At 40.7% G+C, this 18,822-nt stretch overlaps 1 protein-coding gene across 5 annotated transcripts in view; it reads right to left on the bottom strand.

Moving 5' to 3' along the window:
- Positions 1 to 18,822, bottom strand: part of TIAM2 (TIAM Rac1 associated GEF 2) — a 185,355-nt gene that overhangs the window by 30,563 nt on the left and 135,970 nt on the right. For 4 of the 5 annotated variants that reach the window (XM_006114983.5, XM_006114984.5, XM_014569522.4 and 1 more), the window contains one exon: positions 15,785 to 15,888. In XM_006114983.5, the coding sequence (XP_006115045.4) occupies positions 15,785 to 15,888 (104 nt within the window). Of the gene's footprint in view, positions 1 to 12,909; positions 14,900 to 15,784; positions 15,889 to 18,822 lie in introns of those variants that run through there. The other variant, XM_075924485.2, reaches the window with a different exon arrangement.

The raw sequence follows: 18,822 nt of genomic DNA, 5'->3' as shown, positions 1-18,822 counted from the left end.
ATGCTACAAGATAAATAAACAATCCTTTAGTAAGTTGACTATGCTCATCCAATGGAGTAAGAAGCTGTGGCATCCCTCCCTAGTTTCGCTCTATTTACTAACATTTTAGGGCCCACTGCTGTTGGAGGCACTCAGCACCACTGAAGAGACGCTCAATATCTGACAGGATTGGGCCCTTAAGTACTACAGCTTTCCCTTCCTATCCCAATATAGTACTCATGTACCTTAATTTTAACCCAAACTATATGTCAGATATTGTCCTTGAATATATGCACACTACTTCCACCTGCTTCAAGGATATAATTTAGCTCTCTTAATTATCACAACTTCTCCCCACCTCTTCTCAGTTTATTACTCAGAGAAGATTACTCAGCATTGTGATGGGATGGTCACAGAGATCCCCTTGTGAGTTAAACATACCACTGAGCCAGTCTACCTGCCCACAGGGGCACCCCACCATCCTGTCCTGCTCAGCCACCAGTTCTGGTCTGTCCTGGAAAATGCAGAGAACTGGAGTAACAGCCAACCTCTGCAGAGTAACAGACACTGAGAGCAGCTCAAATCCAAGAAGGCTCAGTCACAGGGACTTGACACAGCACCCAGGTTAACAGCCTGAATGAGACCAGAATGTCAAATAAATCTCTCTCATTAGGAGGGATATTAAATTTAGAGCTCCTGAGCCTTTCAAGAGCAGAAGCTCCACAGGGAGCACAAGACCAGTGGGAGAGGTCCATGCTCCCTGCATCTCCTCAGCCATTTCAAAAGGAAGCCCCATAGGGAGTGCAGGGCCAGTGGGGGATCAAAGTAAATTACTAAGCCAGATAAGACAAGTTGTTTGAAATCATCTCTGCCAGAGCAAAGGGGTTTTTTTTAACCTAAGTCTAGCAGCTTCTCTCCACCCCGTCCTTAGAGTTATTTTGTTTCCGTGTCTTTTTCATGTATCATGTTCCAGGGTGGAGAGCTGTCTGTGAAACCAGCTGTAGGCAATCATTGTTTGCTTCCTTTTTCTTATACAGAATTTCCCCGGGTAAGAAAGTCATTGTTCAATTCTCCCCATCCCTGTGGAAAAATACAAAATTCAAGATGGATTCCAGATATAGGTGGCATGGTCACATGTCTTTGTAGAACCAACCACAATAATCCAGGCTTACAGGAAAAACAAGATTATTCACAGATCATTGCTTTGAGCACTGGACCCTTAAGTTCCTTGAGTATTTCTAATGGCCTTCATTAGCGCATACAGGGTACGTCTAGACTTCAAGCCACTTTCGAAAGAGATTGTCTCGACAGCCACAAGGGTTTCAAAAAAGTGAGACACTTTTTGGAAAGAGAGCATCCAGGCAATCTGGGTGCTCTCTTTTGAAAAAGCCCTGTTTGTGGTCAAAAACGCCTTTTTTTGAAACAGCTCTTTCAAAAAAAGGCATACTTCCTGGTAAAAGTAGGTTTACTGATTTCGAAAAAACCACAGTGTTCTTTCAATTTAATTTTAAAAGAACGTGACTGCAGTCTAAATGCAGGTGGCCTTAAAAAAAGGCCACTTTTTTGAAAAAAACTCAGTAGTCTAGACCAGCATTTCCCAATTTTATTTGGCCACAGAACCCTTTTTAGCTCAGAAGTATTTCAAGGAACCCCTAGTTTCTAAGGAAAAAAAAGCCAGGTTCTACCTAAATTTGTCTGTCTCTTTAAGAGGGGACAGAGGAGTGCAGGGTTCTCACTGAAACCTTACTTTCGCTTTGCGGAACCCCAGGGTTCTGTGGCGCACCAATTGGGAAACACTGGTCTAGACACACCCCTAGATATATAAATGGGGTTATACTTCATAATTCTAACTTCATACACAAGACAAATTCATGCACACAAATAGAATAGGAGATTACATTTAAGAGATTACATGCTTTCCAATGGAAGCTCTCATGCTTCATTTTGAATAAAGCTGTGACAGGGCGCCTGCCCTGCACTGGCCCTTTAATACTCGGACTCCGTCCCGGAGCCGGGGCTAGCAGAGAGGAGGCCAGCGGGAGCTAGTTAGGGCTAGAGAGAACCCAGCTGGCAAAGACCCAGGACTGCACGAATGGCTGGTAGAAGCCAGCTGAACCTATTAGGGCGTGGGAGAGCCCAGCTGGCAAAGATCCAGGACTGCATGAATGGCTGAGAGAAGCCAGCTGAACCCATTAGGGCGAGTATGAGCACAGCTGGCTCGTATATATAGAGAAGCCCAGGTTGCTCAAAGGGGGAGGAGAGAGGCCAGTGAGGGGCTGGCTGTGGAGGAAGCAGGAGCTCCCAGGAGGGAGACCTGCTGGGGCTAGCCAGCTAGAGCTGGGAGAAGGCCAGCTAAGGCTACCCTGATGAGGGGCTGGAGGAAAGGCCCGGGCGTGGAGACAGGTTACAGCCTGGCTTAGGTAAGCGGGGCCACGGAGATAAGCCCAAATGCCTATGATGAGCAACCCATACAGACTGTATTCTGCCCTGAGATGGGCTATATGAAGACAGACAGGGGGCACTGAGGTGCACTGGGGTGTGAACCCCCTGACAAAAGCATATTCGAATTATCCATATTCATAGTCCAAAACATAATACTATAAAAATAAGGGGATGCAACATCACACTCATTAACCATTTTGTAAGGCCCAATTGAAGGGTGGTTGCTTGTCAACAACCAATGACCATTAATTCCAGACATACTATTAAGTACTCCTGAACATTCTGCAGACATCTAGGCAGTTCACACATCCTGTCCTGCTGATAGATCATGTCTGTCCTTGGATGCTGGTAAGTGCCAAAAGCAAGGCAATTCAAGCAAAGGACACTACGTATCAGTCACAATAATGGGGATTTTTCAAAAGGTCAAGCAACCTTTCAACCCCGCTATCCACAGTAACATTTTTGGGATATTAATGCTTTGAAAATTAAGCAAGCTATGTCTTCAGCATCACCTTCATTAAGGTGCAAGTATATGGAAAGAAAGGTATTGTTCTTCTGGGATTTTTTTCCTGCATCAACACACAGGCAATTTAAAAAAATTCCTCAGTAGATCAGTGTTAAGCACATTTCATACATCATGACTGAAAAAGAAGTCTGCTAAATTCTAGGTTCAAAAATGTCATTCTTGATTAAGAAACTATGATTGCTTTAACACCATATTAGGAGTGCATTCTTTCCCAGACTTGCTAATTAAGCCTGGATTATTATACTAGCCATATGCCAGCTAAAAGTCCAATTAACAGGACTTTCAAAAATTGTGTTCATTTCAAACATTAAATACAAATGTTCTACTAGTATTTCCAACTCCTATCTAGGAGCTAGATATATTAAAAATGTGAAAAACAACAAAACCTTCACATTATTTTGACATTTAGCAAAGTGATAACCAGACAAATTCTGTTCCCCACAAAAACCCACCATTAAAGACTACATATAAAATAATCAACCATCTTGGAAAAGGTTATTTTAAGATTCCTTTTTGCTGTAAGTAATGTACAGATTTCCTGTAGGGACAGATTTTTGTCAGCTTTTCATACTACTGATAGAAAGTTAGGTAGCTAGAACCCCCATGCTGGGTCAGATCAGTGATCGACTTGCTAACATTGTTGTGTGTCTAACAGTGACGAGCATCACAGAGGAAAATCCAAGAAACCTCTATAGTGAGCAATTATGGAATGATCTGCCTAAAAGAGGAGCGTTTCCCCAAACAACCTCTGCCTCTCTCCCAACTCAGTTTGTTGTTGGCTGGAGTCTTGAGGATCACACATGTACTCACACACCACTCTGTGTGTACTACACAGGAATCTGGGAAACCTACATGCTATGTCAGCTTTATAAATGAGCATATTGGCAGTGAGAGTCACCTCATATCGAGTAGGCATTTTGGCAAAGAAAACTCTAGGTTTTCATAGCAATCACATGCTAGATATGAAGGGCTTTTCTCTCTCAGCATACTGTTTGTAGGGAACTCCAGAGCTTTCCTGGATAGTGTGCTAAGAATTATGGGATAGCTTTGTTCTGTGCTCATTTGCTAAGCTGCTGCTAAAGAATCTGTTTCCTGTTTCCACCACCTTCTGACATGAGAATTGGGGCGACACATGAAGGGGTACGAGGAGGCATCTGACCCCAAGGCCATGGCTGAGAGCAGCAAGGAGATAGTAGACAGACTAGTAGGAGGGCTTGGCACCTGCAGCAGTAGTCCAGCTCCCGTGCATGCACTGGCAGCAGCGGGGGAAGTGGAACAATGTGATCCCAGCTCACTCTGTTTTCCCAGCTGCATCGCTTCGGGGAGGGGGCAGGAATGCCCCACACCAACAAGTGGGAAGTGAAGCAACATGGCTGGGGGAGCAGAGCAAGCTGAGGCCATGTTACTCCACTTCTGCTGCTGCTTGTGGTGAGGGTGGAGGGAGGCAGTCTCCTGCTGCAACACTCAGGGATCGGGTTGGGGCAAAGGCTGGGAGAGGGCAAAGCAGGGGCAGGGAGAAGCAAGGCCTGGGGAGGAGGGTCATTGTCCCGGCCTTTGCAAGGGTTGGGGGAAGGGGTCATGTGGCCAGTGACCCCCCCATGTCGCCCCTCACCAGTCACCCCTGATAAGAGTAAAGGGTGAATTCTGCACCTCCTGAACATATTGTTGGGTTAGAGGAGGCAGTGATTCACTGGGAGAGAGACAAGGGCTGGTTACATTTATAACGTACACCTGAAACATTTGCAAACCTGTTTGCACGTATAACGTTAAACTGCAGCCATCCTGATTTAGCGTTCAGTAATATGAACTAGGGATGTAAAATTCCACCCATTCAATCAGTTAATCTTTTAAATGTTATGTTTAACTGGTTAACCGCTTAAGAAGCGTGGCCAGGAGGGCTGCTCCAGTCCAGGTGGTTAACCATTCAAATCCCTAATATGAACTATTCACAAATCCTATGTATTACTATGTCAAATTCGCTTCACTTGAGCTATATATTTACACATATGGGGTGCGTCTAGACTGGCAAGATTCTGCGCAAAAGCGGCCACTTTTGCGCAAAAACTTGCCATCTGTCTACACTGGCCACTTGAACTTGCGCAAGAGCACTGACTTTGTAATGTACAAAATCAGTGCTTCTTGCACAAATACTTTCACGCTCCTGCTTGGGAAAAAGCCCTCTTGTGCAAGAATACTTGCGCAAAAGGGCCAGTGTAGACAGGGAAGAACTGTTTTGTGCAAAAAAGCCCTGATGGCTAAAATGACGATTGGGGCTTTCTTGTGCAAAATCGTGTCTAGACTGGCCACGGATGCTTTTGCGCAAAAGCACTTTTTGCGCAAAAGCATCCGTGCCAATCTAGACGTGCTTTTGCAGAAATACTTTTAATGGAAAAACTTTTCCGTTAAAAGTCTTTCTGCCAAATCATGCCATTCTAGACGCAGCCATGGTGCAAGAGATTTGGTCTTTTATTCCTCACAGATTTGATGGATAATGTGAATCATTATTTCTAATTGTTTTTTCTGATTGTCAATTTAAATATTTTAATTTTGCATCAAATGTTTTTAAAAATCTCTTGAGATTCTGTTATTTATTCAAAGTTGACAAATGAAGAACCTAGAAAGTTTAAAGATACATTATGATCTCACCATATTTTATATCAATTAATATTTCTTTTTAAACATCTTCAAGCATCACAAAATACTGAATTCTTTCTTCTACATACATATGCCCAGAGATCTTTGCTCTGTGTCAAAGAAAATTCTTAGTTGCTGAATGAGAAACTATGATAATCACTAAGATTTTAACACTTTCCAGTTGCACTCCTTTATAAAATACCTTAGCTTTGTCATTCACATTCTTTAGACATAGGGAAGAGTAATGTTTCAGCTGGTTCATTAAAAGAAGCACTTGTTATGACAGCAAGAATCTCAGTTAAGACTATAAGAGACAGATCCAAAACCCACTGATTTCAAAGGAATCAATGAAATCAAGTCCTATCTGAGGATTACGTGGTTTCCAAAAAAAAAAAAAAAAATCAGCAATTGATTGGTGATAAATATTCTGCCTTGCTGCAACATTTACAAGGTATTGATATAACCACAATCTGTTACTGATAATGCCAATTAACATAGAAGCTTGCTGGGGTTGCACCAGAGTGACCAAAAACAGATTGTCCCCCAGGTGGGGGGAGGAATAGTGGTAAGCTTCTCAAGCTATTAATTTCTGACTGGATAATTTTTACTCACCCATCTTCCCTTTCATATAGATGCTGAACTACTGATTTTTTTTTCTAAGGTCATCAGTTTACTTCACCTTTTGAAAGTTCTCAACAGCCATACTATGACAGTTGCATCAGCGGACGGATAGCTTAATAGGGTACCCATCCTCTCCATGCCATCTAATGGCATATGAAAGGACCTATCACACTTGCAGGTCCTGCATATAGAAGAGTGCAGGCCTAGTTACTTAGTGTACCTCCGAGGTGATGAAACGGCCCTAGCCTTGCTACTGCCACACTACCATCTAAGGAAAATTTGGCCACTCGTGGAGGGATTATAGCTCCCCGAGTCTTCTTCCTTTCTGCAGTTCTGTATGAACAGCTCCCCATTTTGAACCATGTCGCAATTCAAAGAGATACACTGGTGTGTGTCACTTGGCTGGAATGATTCTCTTTCTGGACTCTGACATCATTGGTGCTGTGCCGACATGCAGTGCACAATAATAACTATGTTTCTTTCTCCAGTATTCAATCACTGCTGTTAGGCTGTCCCTGCTGGGTACATCAAGAGCCAGGGAGATGACAAAATTGTGCTTAAATGCTTCTGTCTCAAGCCAAAAATGTGCAGAATGTTATTGTCTCTAAAATTGACTGACATCTCATCCTTGAAGAACGAATCCAGTACGCTATAGCTGGCAAAGAATATTTAGTGCACATGGAAATTTGGGGGATTTTTCCCAGAGTAGCAGAAAGGAAAGATACATTTCAATGTAGCTCGTGTCGATTTCTGTCACATGCAAATATCAGATATGTTTGTTTTATTCCTTCTTTGAGTTGTCTTTCATTAATGAGAAACTCTCAGCCCAGTGCTTCTGGGGAATGTTCCTATCTCAAACCAGGAAAACCAGCATGACAGCACACTGAAGGAGTCACAAGTTCACACACTTGCTCATGAGCTCTTTGAAAGTCACCTACTTTTCATGTGGAAAATGAATTACACATCCATCAACATCATGGTTCTCATTCATGCTGGTTGAATTGCATGATCACTGCTATACACAACAGACAGGAAATGTTTGGGATTTGCAGCAGCTGTTGATGAACTTCTAGAAAGTCCTTTCCTAAGTAGTTCATGCACATTGAAGGCCAAGTGTTGGGACCTTGTGTGGGTGTCAGACACAGCTACCGTCTCCCCTTGAACAAGAGGGCAGGGACTGTGAAATTCTGGCTCCACTATAGTCATCAGCAAAACTCCCATTAACCTCATTGGGGGCAGGATTTCAGCCCTGGCTTACCAGAACTGCTAGCTATCCCAAAAGGAGAGAGGCAATGCCAGAAACATGGTTCCAACTCCATTCTGCACATGCTGTACCATCTGGAAATGTAGTACAGTAGCTTTTAGAGTTCCCCACGGGGCTGTGTAATGCTCTCAGTGCAAAACTAGGCCTTCAAGGCACAACTGAACCGAGAAAACCAATAATGATAAACACACTCTTTCCTTAGACGAGCTTGTCCTCTCCCAATACATCTTGATTCCATACTGGAATGTTGCCCACATAGCACTGAAGAAGAACAAATGATTTCATGGGAATTATGATCACAACTGGTCCCCTGCCCCTGCTGGAAAAAAAGCAAGGAAGATAATTGCTGGTTCTTCCACTAGTTCTGGGGTCTCATCAATTCCTAAAGAAAATTTCTCACCATACAAAAAACCCTAATATCTTATTGATGGCGATCAAAAGCTTCAGGCAGCTATTTCTCTTGAAATTAATGATATGCTGGGCACGCGTGCACTGCCTGAGCTCTGCTTTGCAATTGCCAATAAAAAACTGTACCTATGAACAAAACTTCCTGGAACTGCCTCAATGTATAAAATGTGTACAGGGTTGTGTGGAAAACTAGTGGCTTCTTCCTTCTTTTATATCATCCCTCCCAGAGAGACCTCTGTTGAAGCCTGGGTCATCTCAGTTTGATATTCTTTCAATTTGAATTAATGCCTATTGTTCATGTGTTCAGCATAATGGGAATGGCGTTTGCCAGCCAGGAGTTTTACAATCTTTGCTGCACAAAACTGTCTGTCTTTCAGCCTCTCTCTCACTTTTTTTAAAATTAAAGATCAATATTCTTCTGGGGAAATTTTTGAGATACAAGATAGGAGAATATTTGTCATGATCCGAGAAAAGTTCTGTTCTGGAAACAATCAGATGCCTGAACAATGTATTACTGCTATCATGCATCCACATCCTGGATTAAATCAAAGGGCATATTTGTGCTGATGACATGTATGTTGTACACAGGATAAGGTTTTAAAACTGACTTTTCTTCTCTGTATTCAGCTTTTTGTGGAGGGAAAATCTGACAGCTACTAACATTTACTGATTAAAAGCAAATCCTTCCATATCCTATACACAAATTCAATTAGTGGCGTCTTTCTAGTTTCTACTGGATACATGTCCTCCTCGTCATAACTGGAGGACACCAATTTATAAGTGTTGATAGCCAAAGCAGAAAGGTCATTGTTTATTATGCCAAAATGGTCACTAGTACTTATACACAGTAAATGCCTTTGTGAATACAATACTCATGCACTAACTGTTGGGAAACAAGTTAATGTATGTACCATTACAAACAGCCATTTGCCTTCCCTTGGATTGCAAAATGATTCTCATACTTTCTGCATTTGTTATATGATTTTATTAATTTCCTGCTGAGGAAATTACTCATGGTTCCACAATTCCATGGCAACTATGGTGGCTGCCTCCAAAACAAACATACAACACTTTTTAAAATGTGTTTATGGAGGAACTGGATGGTCCATGAGATTGGCAATGGGTTTCAGAAGCTTTCACCTATGTTTGAATGTGGGCTAAATGGATAGTAACACTATCTAATAACATTGTCTCTCAAAGAATATGATGGTGTTCATACGTTTCCAAATGAAGACATTTCAACACCATGGCATTTAGGCAGCCTCGGTAGAGATAAGGGATTCTCTCAGCACACTGATATGCCAGGTTAACAACAAGGGCCACAAAATATCCACCATCACATGAATGTGCCACAACATTTATAAATGCAAAGTGACTTTTTATGATAGGAATAGACATAATGAACCAAAAGAAAGTTAAACATCTTTCAAGTGCAGGGCTTCTTTTTTTAATACATGAAGTAACTATTTCAGATATTTTCAGGAATTCATTGTTAGCACCTTTTAGACAAGTTTGTGTTGCTGTTGCCTATGCTTTACCTATTGTGTAATAAATTAAGGATTGAAGCTTCTAGGAGTCTAGGGCCATCGTTCCAAACACTGGCATTAGCACCAAATGCACTAGCAAAAGCTACTCCTGTGGAAATTCTGTGGGACTATGCACTCACAGAACCCCTTCTTCCCCCAGGAGAATTTCTGTGCTTCCCTGCATAAAATAGCAGGGAAAGCCACATGGGGGATGCCCATGGACACATAATTTGGAAAAAGAGGTGAGGCATGTGGGCACACTGTGCAAAACTGAATGCCCTTGCCCCGCCTCTCGCCCTAAGCCCTCCCACTCACTACAACCCCTCTCCCTCCATCATTTGTTCTCTCTCATACCAACCCTTATTTTCCCAGACCTCCTCCCTTTAGTGAGCCCCTATCACCTTCACCTGGATTCCCTATGAACTCCCATTGCCCCTGCACCTGGAACCCCATGTACCCAGAATTCCCACGGAGCATCCAGACTGCCCCACACAGAAACCTCTCTCTCTGGACCCTCCCCCCACACTAAGCCCCTCCACACTTGAATCCTGCCGGGATGAGCCTGCCCACCCACCCTTGACGTGCCTGGTACAGAGGTGCAGAGCCCAACATATTTCTGGGTCAGGCACAGACCTTGCACTGTGTCAGGGTCAGTGCAGCCTCAATGCCAAGTCTCTGTAACGGAGGTGGGGTGGTGGTGGTGGTTTTGGGTGATCTCTCACCTCTGTGCAGTCAGTGGCCTGTGCTCCCCACTGCCATGCTGGAACCACATTTATTTATTGACAAATACAATTTGGAGAATTTTACAACTGTGTGCATAATTCTGGGGTGGGAGGCACAGAATTCCCTCAACAATAAAAGGAGGGGTACGTGCATGTGTGCATAAACCTTTCTTTATCTAAGTGCATATCTGTTGAAGAAATGTGTTATGAGGATCACTATTAAAAAGTAACAGGTTGACACAGATAAAATTCTGCCTTTTAACGATGTTTTCTAAGTGTCGGAAGTCTAGGACTGTGCACACTTTGTGCAAGGAATGATATGCCTGACTGGCAAAGATGTTTGGTGAGATTGCATGTACAATTTGTTTATTTGCATGTGCAAATGGCCAGATGTTAGTGGTTATTAACGTAGAGATGCACATTTACACAGCCATTCAGCATATCTATATATGAAAATTAGAAGCATAAGTGCAGGCACATTTTGGATAGTTTTGGGGAGGAAAAAACAACTCCAAAAACTTGTTTTTGCCGAAGTTAGTATTTGCAAGTTGCATACTGAACAGGTATGCACTTACCTTCTGGTATTCTGAAAATATAGGGTCCCTCCCATGTGGAATCAGTAGGATGACAAACCTCAATGTATAGAGGGCAATAATTGCTGTCTCCTAACCTATTTGCAAATGTGCAGAAGCTTATCAACAGGCAGAGTTAACGAAAATATCTACTATTCATCATCGGAACGAAATTAGCAAGTTCTCTTATTTTTGGTAAATGACTATTTTTTCAAAAACAGTTCAAAATGGGAAGGCTTTTTTTTTTTTTCAAACCTTCCAAACATTTGCCAGTCCATAATTTAATGTGTTTGACATTTTTTTCAAGTCGACCAATAAATAAATCCATTAGGTTCTGAAGAAATAAGTACAATTTCAGCATCAGATGGATCATTTTGCAAAAGCTAGAAGGCATTTATTTGTAGTGTTTTTCTCATAAAGAAAGTGGGAGTAGTATAACTGCTCTGATCATATTTCTGTTTTAGACAACTCATTTTGATGTGCCCTTTTAAAAGATGCATCAAAGAACTGATAATCCTTAACATGAAATGCCATCTGCATTTATTTGTATTCAGCGAACTAGGCACACAAAAGATAGTATCCTAAATATGCTCCACTTCATTTAACAAGTTTTGGAAAAGGCTGGTATATGTTATTCTGAATTGTTGCATTCATTCCACTATTTTTATAGGCTTTGTAAATACATTAAAATAACCATTTTTCTTATAAACACTTTATCATACATCTTTGAACACACTGACTTTTTTTCAAATGAACACATATAATATATAAGGTAGTCCAACAGGTTTTCACACTGCATTAACAACTATTTGGCGAAGCTGGAGACATGCAATCAATTCGAGGACAAAAATAGCAAACCAGCTTCATTAATATGTCTTTATGAAGAGAAGACTAAAATCTACTGTACTCTGGTCTTTTTTAATTATCGCCTGGTAAATATCAGACCTGAAAACATCTCTCTCCTACTTTCACAAACACACATACAAATATCTAATATCCCAGCGAGAGAGAGAGAATGCTTACATCAGGGTCTTTTCTTTTCATTTTTTTTTTGTTCAGATTTAATTTGTTTTTCTCTGATGATGCTCAAAAGATTTAGAGGAGATGAAAGTCAGATTGCATTAGTGTTAAAGAAAGCCTTAAAGGAGGGGTACCTTCTTTGTAACATGATGTATTTTTTAAACAAAATAAAATGCATAATGCATTAAAAGAATCTACAAAAAATACACAGTAAGTATAAAGAAGCTGGCAACTGCACCGTTATATTTCCAGTGAATATAAACAATAACTTACAGGACACATTTTTGATAACTATGACATAAGAATAAAAATAAAAGTAACTAAACATAAAAGGCACTGAATACAAAATGCAGCTTATGTTACTTTAATGTATGGAGGACTTGATCCTTGGCAATTCTTAATATATCAGCATTTCAGTGGACACCAGAAACACAGGGAATTACATCTCAAAGCGATTAAAAACAGCTAAATGTAACGATCAGCAATCATGCTGCATTCCCAGATTTTTCAAGGTCTTCTATTCTTATGTCAACAATACGCCTACATATTGCAGAAACAACAACTGCCACGGTTACATTTCACTGCCATATAAACAATATTTTAACACGGTTTGAGAACGTATTGACAGGGAATATGTTAAAAGTGTAACATTTATTGCAATAAATAAATAAATAAATAAATAAATAAAAGGAGGATAGTTAAAAGGGTATAAATTAGGAATCTCAGAGACAGGAAAACTGCCAAAACTACAGAACTGCCAAGAGCAGATGTTTACTTATTTGATTTATTTTCTTAGAGTATATCAAGAAGTTTCCTTTTCTGTAACTAAGTAACTCATTATCTTCCTGTTATCGCATGAATTTTTAGATTGATGGACAGACACAAAACTATTTCAGTGTATTCATTCATCTGTCTCCTGGACTAAAACAATGAATGAAAGATTGTTAGTGTCAATATAGTACACGTAGGACAAAAGATTTTCTTGCCCCGAAATAGTGTGCATCTCTGAAATTCATTTGGATGCCCTCTTCAGTGCATTCTTCATCAAATATTATTCTTGTCCCTTAGGCTATTGCGAGAAAAAGGTTCTACAATGAAAAATAAAACCCCCAAAAGAATAAATATAAAATCTAATAAGCAAACATACAGATTTATATTAGGAATTTAGCTTTCATATTGCTGTTTGCTTACTTACCAGTTTTAGGAAAAATTCAACCAAAGTTCAAAGGATTCTGCTTCCATAAATCAAGTGATTACATCTACAGCTGTTGTCTGTTAGGAAATGAACATTCATTCTCTCTCTCTTTCTCTGTCTCTCACCCGCCAATCAAGTAATCCCAAAACTGCCAAGATATGCTCTGAACCACCTACCACCATCAACGTCTTCTTCACAATGCTCTACTTGCATATGTAGCCTCCTCTCACCCCCATACTTCTGAAACATTACATAATACTGAAATATACTTACAACTGTACTTTGATACAAATGCATCAAATTAGCATACATAGATATACAAGGCAAAGAAAAACATCAAAACAAAAACAGATACTACACCTTCGGAGGTTGCACTATTTTCTTGTACTAGCTTTTTATTAGTAGTGCCTATTGTTCATATGGTGATCAATCCTAAATTAAAAACAAAAGCCACTTTTTGTTTCCAGTCACCAAATGTGCACAATGATTCTACTTTCTAACTTACTGGTTTTAAGAATCCTACATGTATTAGAAACATCGACAGGGTCGTAAAAAGAGCTCTGACAGTAATAGGCACCCTCCAACCAAAAGAAGGCAATCAATTATAAACCATTTGCAGAAATTGTAGGGCTGTCAATGACTCGTTTACAGCTGTGGTTCATCAAATCAAACTGCATCTGATTGCTAAGCCATTTTTTCCACTGCTTTTAGAAAGCTAGGAGACCCTCCATTAACTCTTAAAAATAATGTTAGTGTTACTGTATTCCAATCAATCAAAGACCCCAACTGCAATATCATCTGGGAAATAACACACGAGGAACCGGTATAACAGGTAGACACTGCAAAGATTTTTATGAAGGAGAGTTATCAGGGAGTAAACCTGTCTGATCCCTTCCAGCTCTTTTGGAATTAATAGTGGCACATAATTTAGAGGATCACAGTAGCTTATCCCATCCAATAACTACTATAAATGAAGTGCTCTCTGTGTATCAATATCCTACTGAACTCTATTTCCCATTTTCTAGTGTATTTGAAAAAAAGACATCAGGAATTATTCTGGCAAACAAGTCTGTTCCTTTCATGTTGGCAACTAAATGTTTCTTATTTCCCTATAAAGACAAACCAAAAGTACAAGAATGTCGTCCTTCAAGCAGCCTGTGATCTGCTTTGTATATCTCTCTGCACTATTCCAGAACTGTTGTTCTCCCTCCTCTACCACACACTCCCCTGGGTAAGATTACAGAAGATGGGACTGCAAGGAGAAATGAGAGAAGGGTACAAAGGGATTAAAAGCGGTTCCCCTGAGTACAAGATTGAATCGGACCAACTTCACCCACGGCAAGTGCCTCTCCCTTATGGGCAAGAACACTGAATTCAGAAAGCAGTATACATGGAGCAGCTGCTTTGATCCCCAAAGCACAATGTATCTCAAAGCGCCTAGCAGGGGCAGAGCACCTCCACATTGTCCCAAGTGAGTCAACAATGTATTTTAAGGGGAAAAATCAGACCCGTGCTCCATGACTGCTTCTTGGGAATTAGACCAGTCTGCTACCTAGCTGAGGAGAAAAACTGGCTCTATTGTGCCACACATCCCTGCACAGCACATAACTCAGCTCTGCAAGGTTTCCCTGTACACCACTGCACCGATGGATGGGCTGCAGAAGCACCCATAGAGGTTACTCCACACACTGGGCTGAAACAGGCAAGACAGGAGTTCCAAAAGCTACAGTGGAGAATTCCTGTGGTCTGCCCACCTCCACTAGCCATAGCCTGAACTAGAGCCCAGAGGTACAGTATAGCCCACTGCTTGTACGTATTCTTCTCAGGTTTTTTTAATGTATTTTCATTCATTTCTTGCTCTTTTACTAAGTACTTTGTAGAACTAGCACAAACAGCATGTTCTAGTGTTATGAAAACCATCACATCTTAATTTTCCAGAAGTGCAATACAATGGTATCATCCAACATCTGCTTTGAGATACACCACACTCATCAACAAAATAAAAAGAGCATACTTCCTCTGAGAGAACTGCAAAGCTCAACTCAACCAAATCCACAAAAGAGGAAACTTGAGGGCATTGTGTAATACATAACAGTCCCTTCTTGCACTAAAACAGCCAATCACTCAGTTGGTATACAGGTTCCAGTTTCACAAATTTAAGCTCATCATGGGAACAAGAACAAAAAACATCTCTATCAAGATGAGCATTTTCAAAAGCAGCCCCTGATTTTGAGTGCCCAGGAAGAAAAACTTAAAAGAAGTGCTGAGCACCCAAAATTTCAATTGACATTCATGAGAATGGTGAATGCTCAAGACTTCTAAAAATCAGACTTCGTGTATCCCTTTTGGCCAGGCAATCAAAAACAAAAACAAAAATCCAGGCACTTAGAACCAATGGCCTCTCCATTGTAGAGTAAATAACTGCTGCTGTGGTCACCGCAACCCTAAAAAGTTATAACAACTATTTGGAACAACAGCACAAAGAACAGACATTCAGAGAACAGCTAACCAACTTAAAAGGCACAAATAGAGCAGCGATTAGAATGCTAAGTTATCATCTCGAGTCCTAGGCTCAAACTCCATTTTTAAGTGACATGTGAAGATAAATGTGGTGAACTCTGACTTACTCCCATTTGTCCACATGACGATACCATTGGAATAAGAGCTATGCCCCAGAGATGTTACAGGTCAAAGCTGGCCTCAAGCTAATACTATTAGTCCTACAGGATCAGAAGCAATAAATTAATTTACTAAGAAAAATATATAAACAAACTGGCATATAATCAGCCCCGCTTTTCTGTAGGCTGCAGAGCGTCATGTTAAAATGACCCCATTTTGTTTGTGTATTACTGCTAGACCTGGGACATTCTCTTACCCTGAAAGGTGGGTCCATCTTCTGCTTGTGTGGCACTTGGTCCAAAGTGCCATCAGTACTGCTCCTCTTCAGGCCAGCGGTGACATCAGGCACGTTGCTAAAATCTGCATTTGAAAGAAAATCAACCATCATTTAGGGACTTATACATGAGAGGGAGAAGAATCAATTTGTTTTCATTTGTCAATGCTCTCTGCTTGTACTCGGGTCATTTGGGGGGAGGGCATAATACAATAGTTCCCCTATATAGAACAGCACAAAAAAGAAATGGAAAAACTTCAGAGTGGAAGCTCTGCTTTGGAAAAACACAGCTGGATAAGTCAGAGCATCTGAAGTAACATGCACATTTGATCTACAAAAATAAACCTCTTCGTTCTTGCTAATGGCATGCTTTCTAATGTAGCCTCATCAGGAGACTGTGCCAGTTGATGGGGACGACCAATCAAGGTGATTAAATATACAAAACCATTCTCTTTGGATGAACATGCTGTTCTAGGACAGGCCTTGGTTTTAAATTACTTAATGGGCCAAAAAGAGAATCTCTTCTTGGAATAAGTAACTTCTTTTGGCCTTTGGCTCGCTTACCATTTAAGTCACTTGCATTAATGCTGAATGAATACACACTGGTAATGCAAAGCAGACATCAGGTTCTTGCCCTCACACTAGCTTATTTCAAAACTTGTCTCCACTTACAGAGCAGCAGAGTAGAGCTTGAGAGAAAACCCTCTTTTTATACCAACTGGTGGGTTTACCTGTCAGCACAGGATTTTGCCACTTTGAGAGACTGATGGGAGAAGCCCTGCCTTTGACATGGCACTGTCTACACCAGCAGTTAGGTCAGTATAACTGTTGCTCGGGGGTGTGAAGAATCCACAGCCCCACGCGATGTAGCTAGACTAACATAAGTTACCAGCATAAAGCAAGGAAGCAATTACATCATCCCTATAAACACACCAGACTTGGGTGGGACTTCACACTGTGGGGCTAGATGCCTTTGCAGGACCAGGGCCTCAGTTAATTACTTGCTGAAGAGAGGGAATGTCCCCTTGACTGCTGTAAAAAAAATGCTCATTGCATGAACTGGTGCTGTACAGAAATGTTAAGCAGAGTGCCCATGGCAAATAAGAAAGGAAGAAAAAAAACCTGAAAAAAATAAAATAAGATATAAAGTTAAATGAGAAACAGATAAAATTAACAGAACAAATAGGCAAGGATCAAAATTCCAACCAAAAAAATACAGAAAAGACAAGAAAAATAGAGTAGTCAGGTACAAAGTAGAAACATGAATTCTATGAGAGAGTTTGCTTGATTATTCTGCCTCTTCCCTCGGACCCTTCCCCTGTGTTTTGTCTTTTGAGTTTAATGACTATGTCACCTCAAATATTTACCATTAGCACAACATGGCCTGACTGATTAGCAGCACAGGGTGTAGCCACAATTTAAATTTGAAATCATTATTTTTAAAAGATTACAAAAAAGCTTCACTACCAGGGAAGGAGCCATGTCTAGAACATTACACATCCTATTAAAAGTTGGATACCACGCTAACACTGGGAAGGAAGGATATGGCCTACCAATTGGTCTCGAATTTGTATCCTCTTACTTCTTCCTGTTGCAATGACAGCAAAACATCCTTCAGTTGTGCTCCTGTATGCCATCAGAACTGGTCCCAAAGGTCAGACAGGCAGCAGTGACATCAGCAACAAGTCTAAAAGCTGTGTACTGTATATCCTCTCTCCTGCCTGACCCCCTCCGCATCCCCCCCCCCCAAAAAAGAAAATTCTCTCAGAGAATGTTACATTTACAGAGGAGAAGGGTTTTAATATTCAAGCTCTCTCTAACTTGCAGAAACTTTATCTGCATCAAAAGGAAACAGAAGTAAACAACAAAATGCAAACTATACAACCAAAAATGTGTATTGAGGAGCTCTCAGCACCCACAGATTCCAACAACTCCTATGGGTGCTCAGCACATCTTGGGATTTGGCCCAATATGCCCAAATGTTTTGATAAGATCCCTTCCTAATTATATTACTTATGCTGTGTTTTGTCATGCTGGCAGGCAGATCCATGACTCACCATCATTCAAGAGAAATGATAATGTAACCACCACTAGAATTTAAAAGAAAATATGCTTCCTAAAGTTGGCTACTTACTGTTAATTATTCAGTTAAAGCAGGGCAGATAGAGCACAGATGGGACAGTCAATGGGAGATGCAAACACACGTCCAAGAATTCCAGACATGTAAGGAAATTTAGTCCTCACATCTCTGCATTTAGACATGCACACGTCAATAAGGAAGTTATTCAAAAGACTGTGAGTTAAGGTACAATGGAAGCATATCCTTTACAGATGTCTGAAGAAGCCACATTCTTATGCTACATTCCTAACCAGCAAACCAGAGGAAAGCAATGTGAATGTGTCAACATCATCAGCCATCCGGTAAGTAACTCCACAGACTTCATCTACCTACCACAAAGAAACCATCAACCGATGCAAATATCACCAATCTCCTTTGCCTGTCTAATTAACAAAGAAGTCTTAATTATATTCTGCTCAGTGCTGCTTTTGCCAATTCAACCTCCCTCTGCAAGTGAAAAGAAAATTATTAAGAGAAGCAAGAAGTAACAGGAAACCTTGTCTCTTAACTATCAGCCTGCTACAATCTTTTTTTGACAACATTTCAGGGCTTATTCTATTTAAAATTTTATGACCAATCTGAAAACTCATCATCCAACACATCAAGCGTTACAAAACGTCAAAACGCTTGCAGCTGGCAAAGCTTCATCTTAGTCTAAGAGAAAAAAATAGATGGTGGTATGTTTCAACCTGCCATTCTGTTGACAGCATCAACTAGGGAAAAACTTCAACAAACTCTATAAAAAAGGAACAGATGGCACAGCAAAATTAGATCTACCCAGTTTCCCTCTCTGCATAGGGTTGGAGCGCTGCAGAAAAAGCATGCTCATCTTTGGAAAGTAGGAGAGGTTTGTACATTGCTTCACACTAAGGGTACGTCTTCACTGTGGAGCTATTTTGGG

The sequence above is a fragment of the Pelodiscus sinensis genome, chromosome 3 (genome assembly GCF_052426305.1).
Source record: "Pelodiscus sinensis isolate ZL-2025 chromosome 3, ASM5242630v1, whole genome shotgun sequence".
Taxonomy (NCBI): Eukaryota; Metazoa; Chordata; order Testudines; family Trionychidae; genus Pelodiscus; species Pelodiscus sinensis.
The sequence above is the reverse complement of the archived record's forward strand: the minus strand, read 5'-3'. Positions and strand labels throughout refer to the sequence as shown.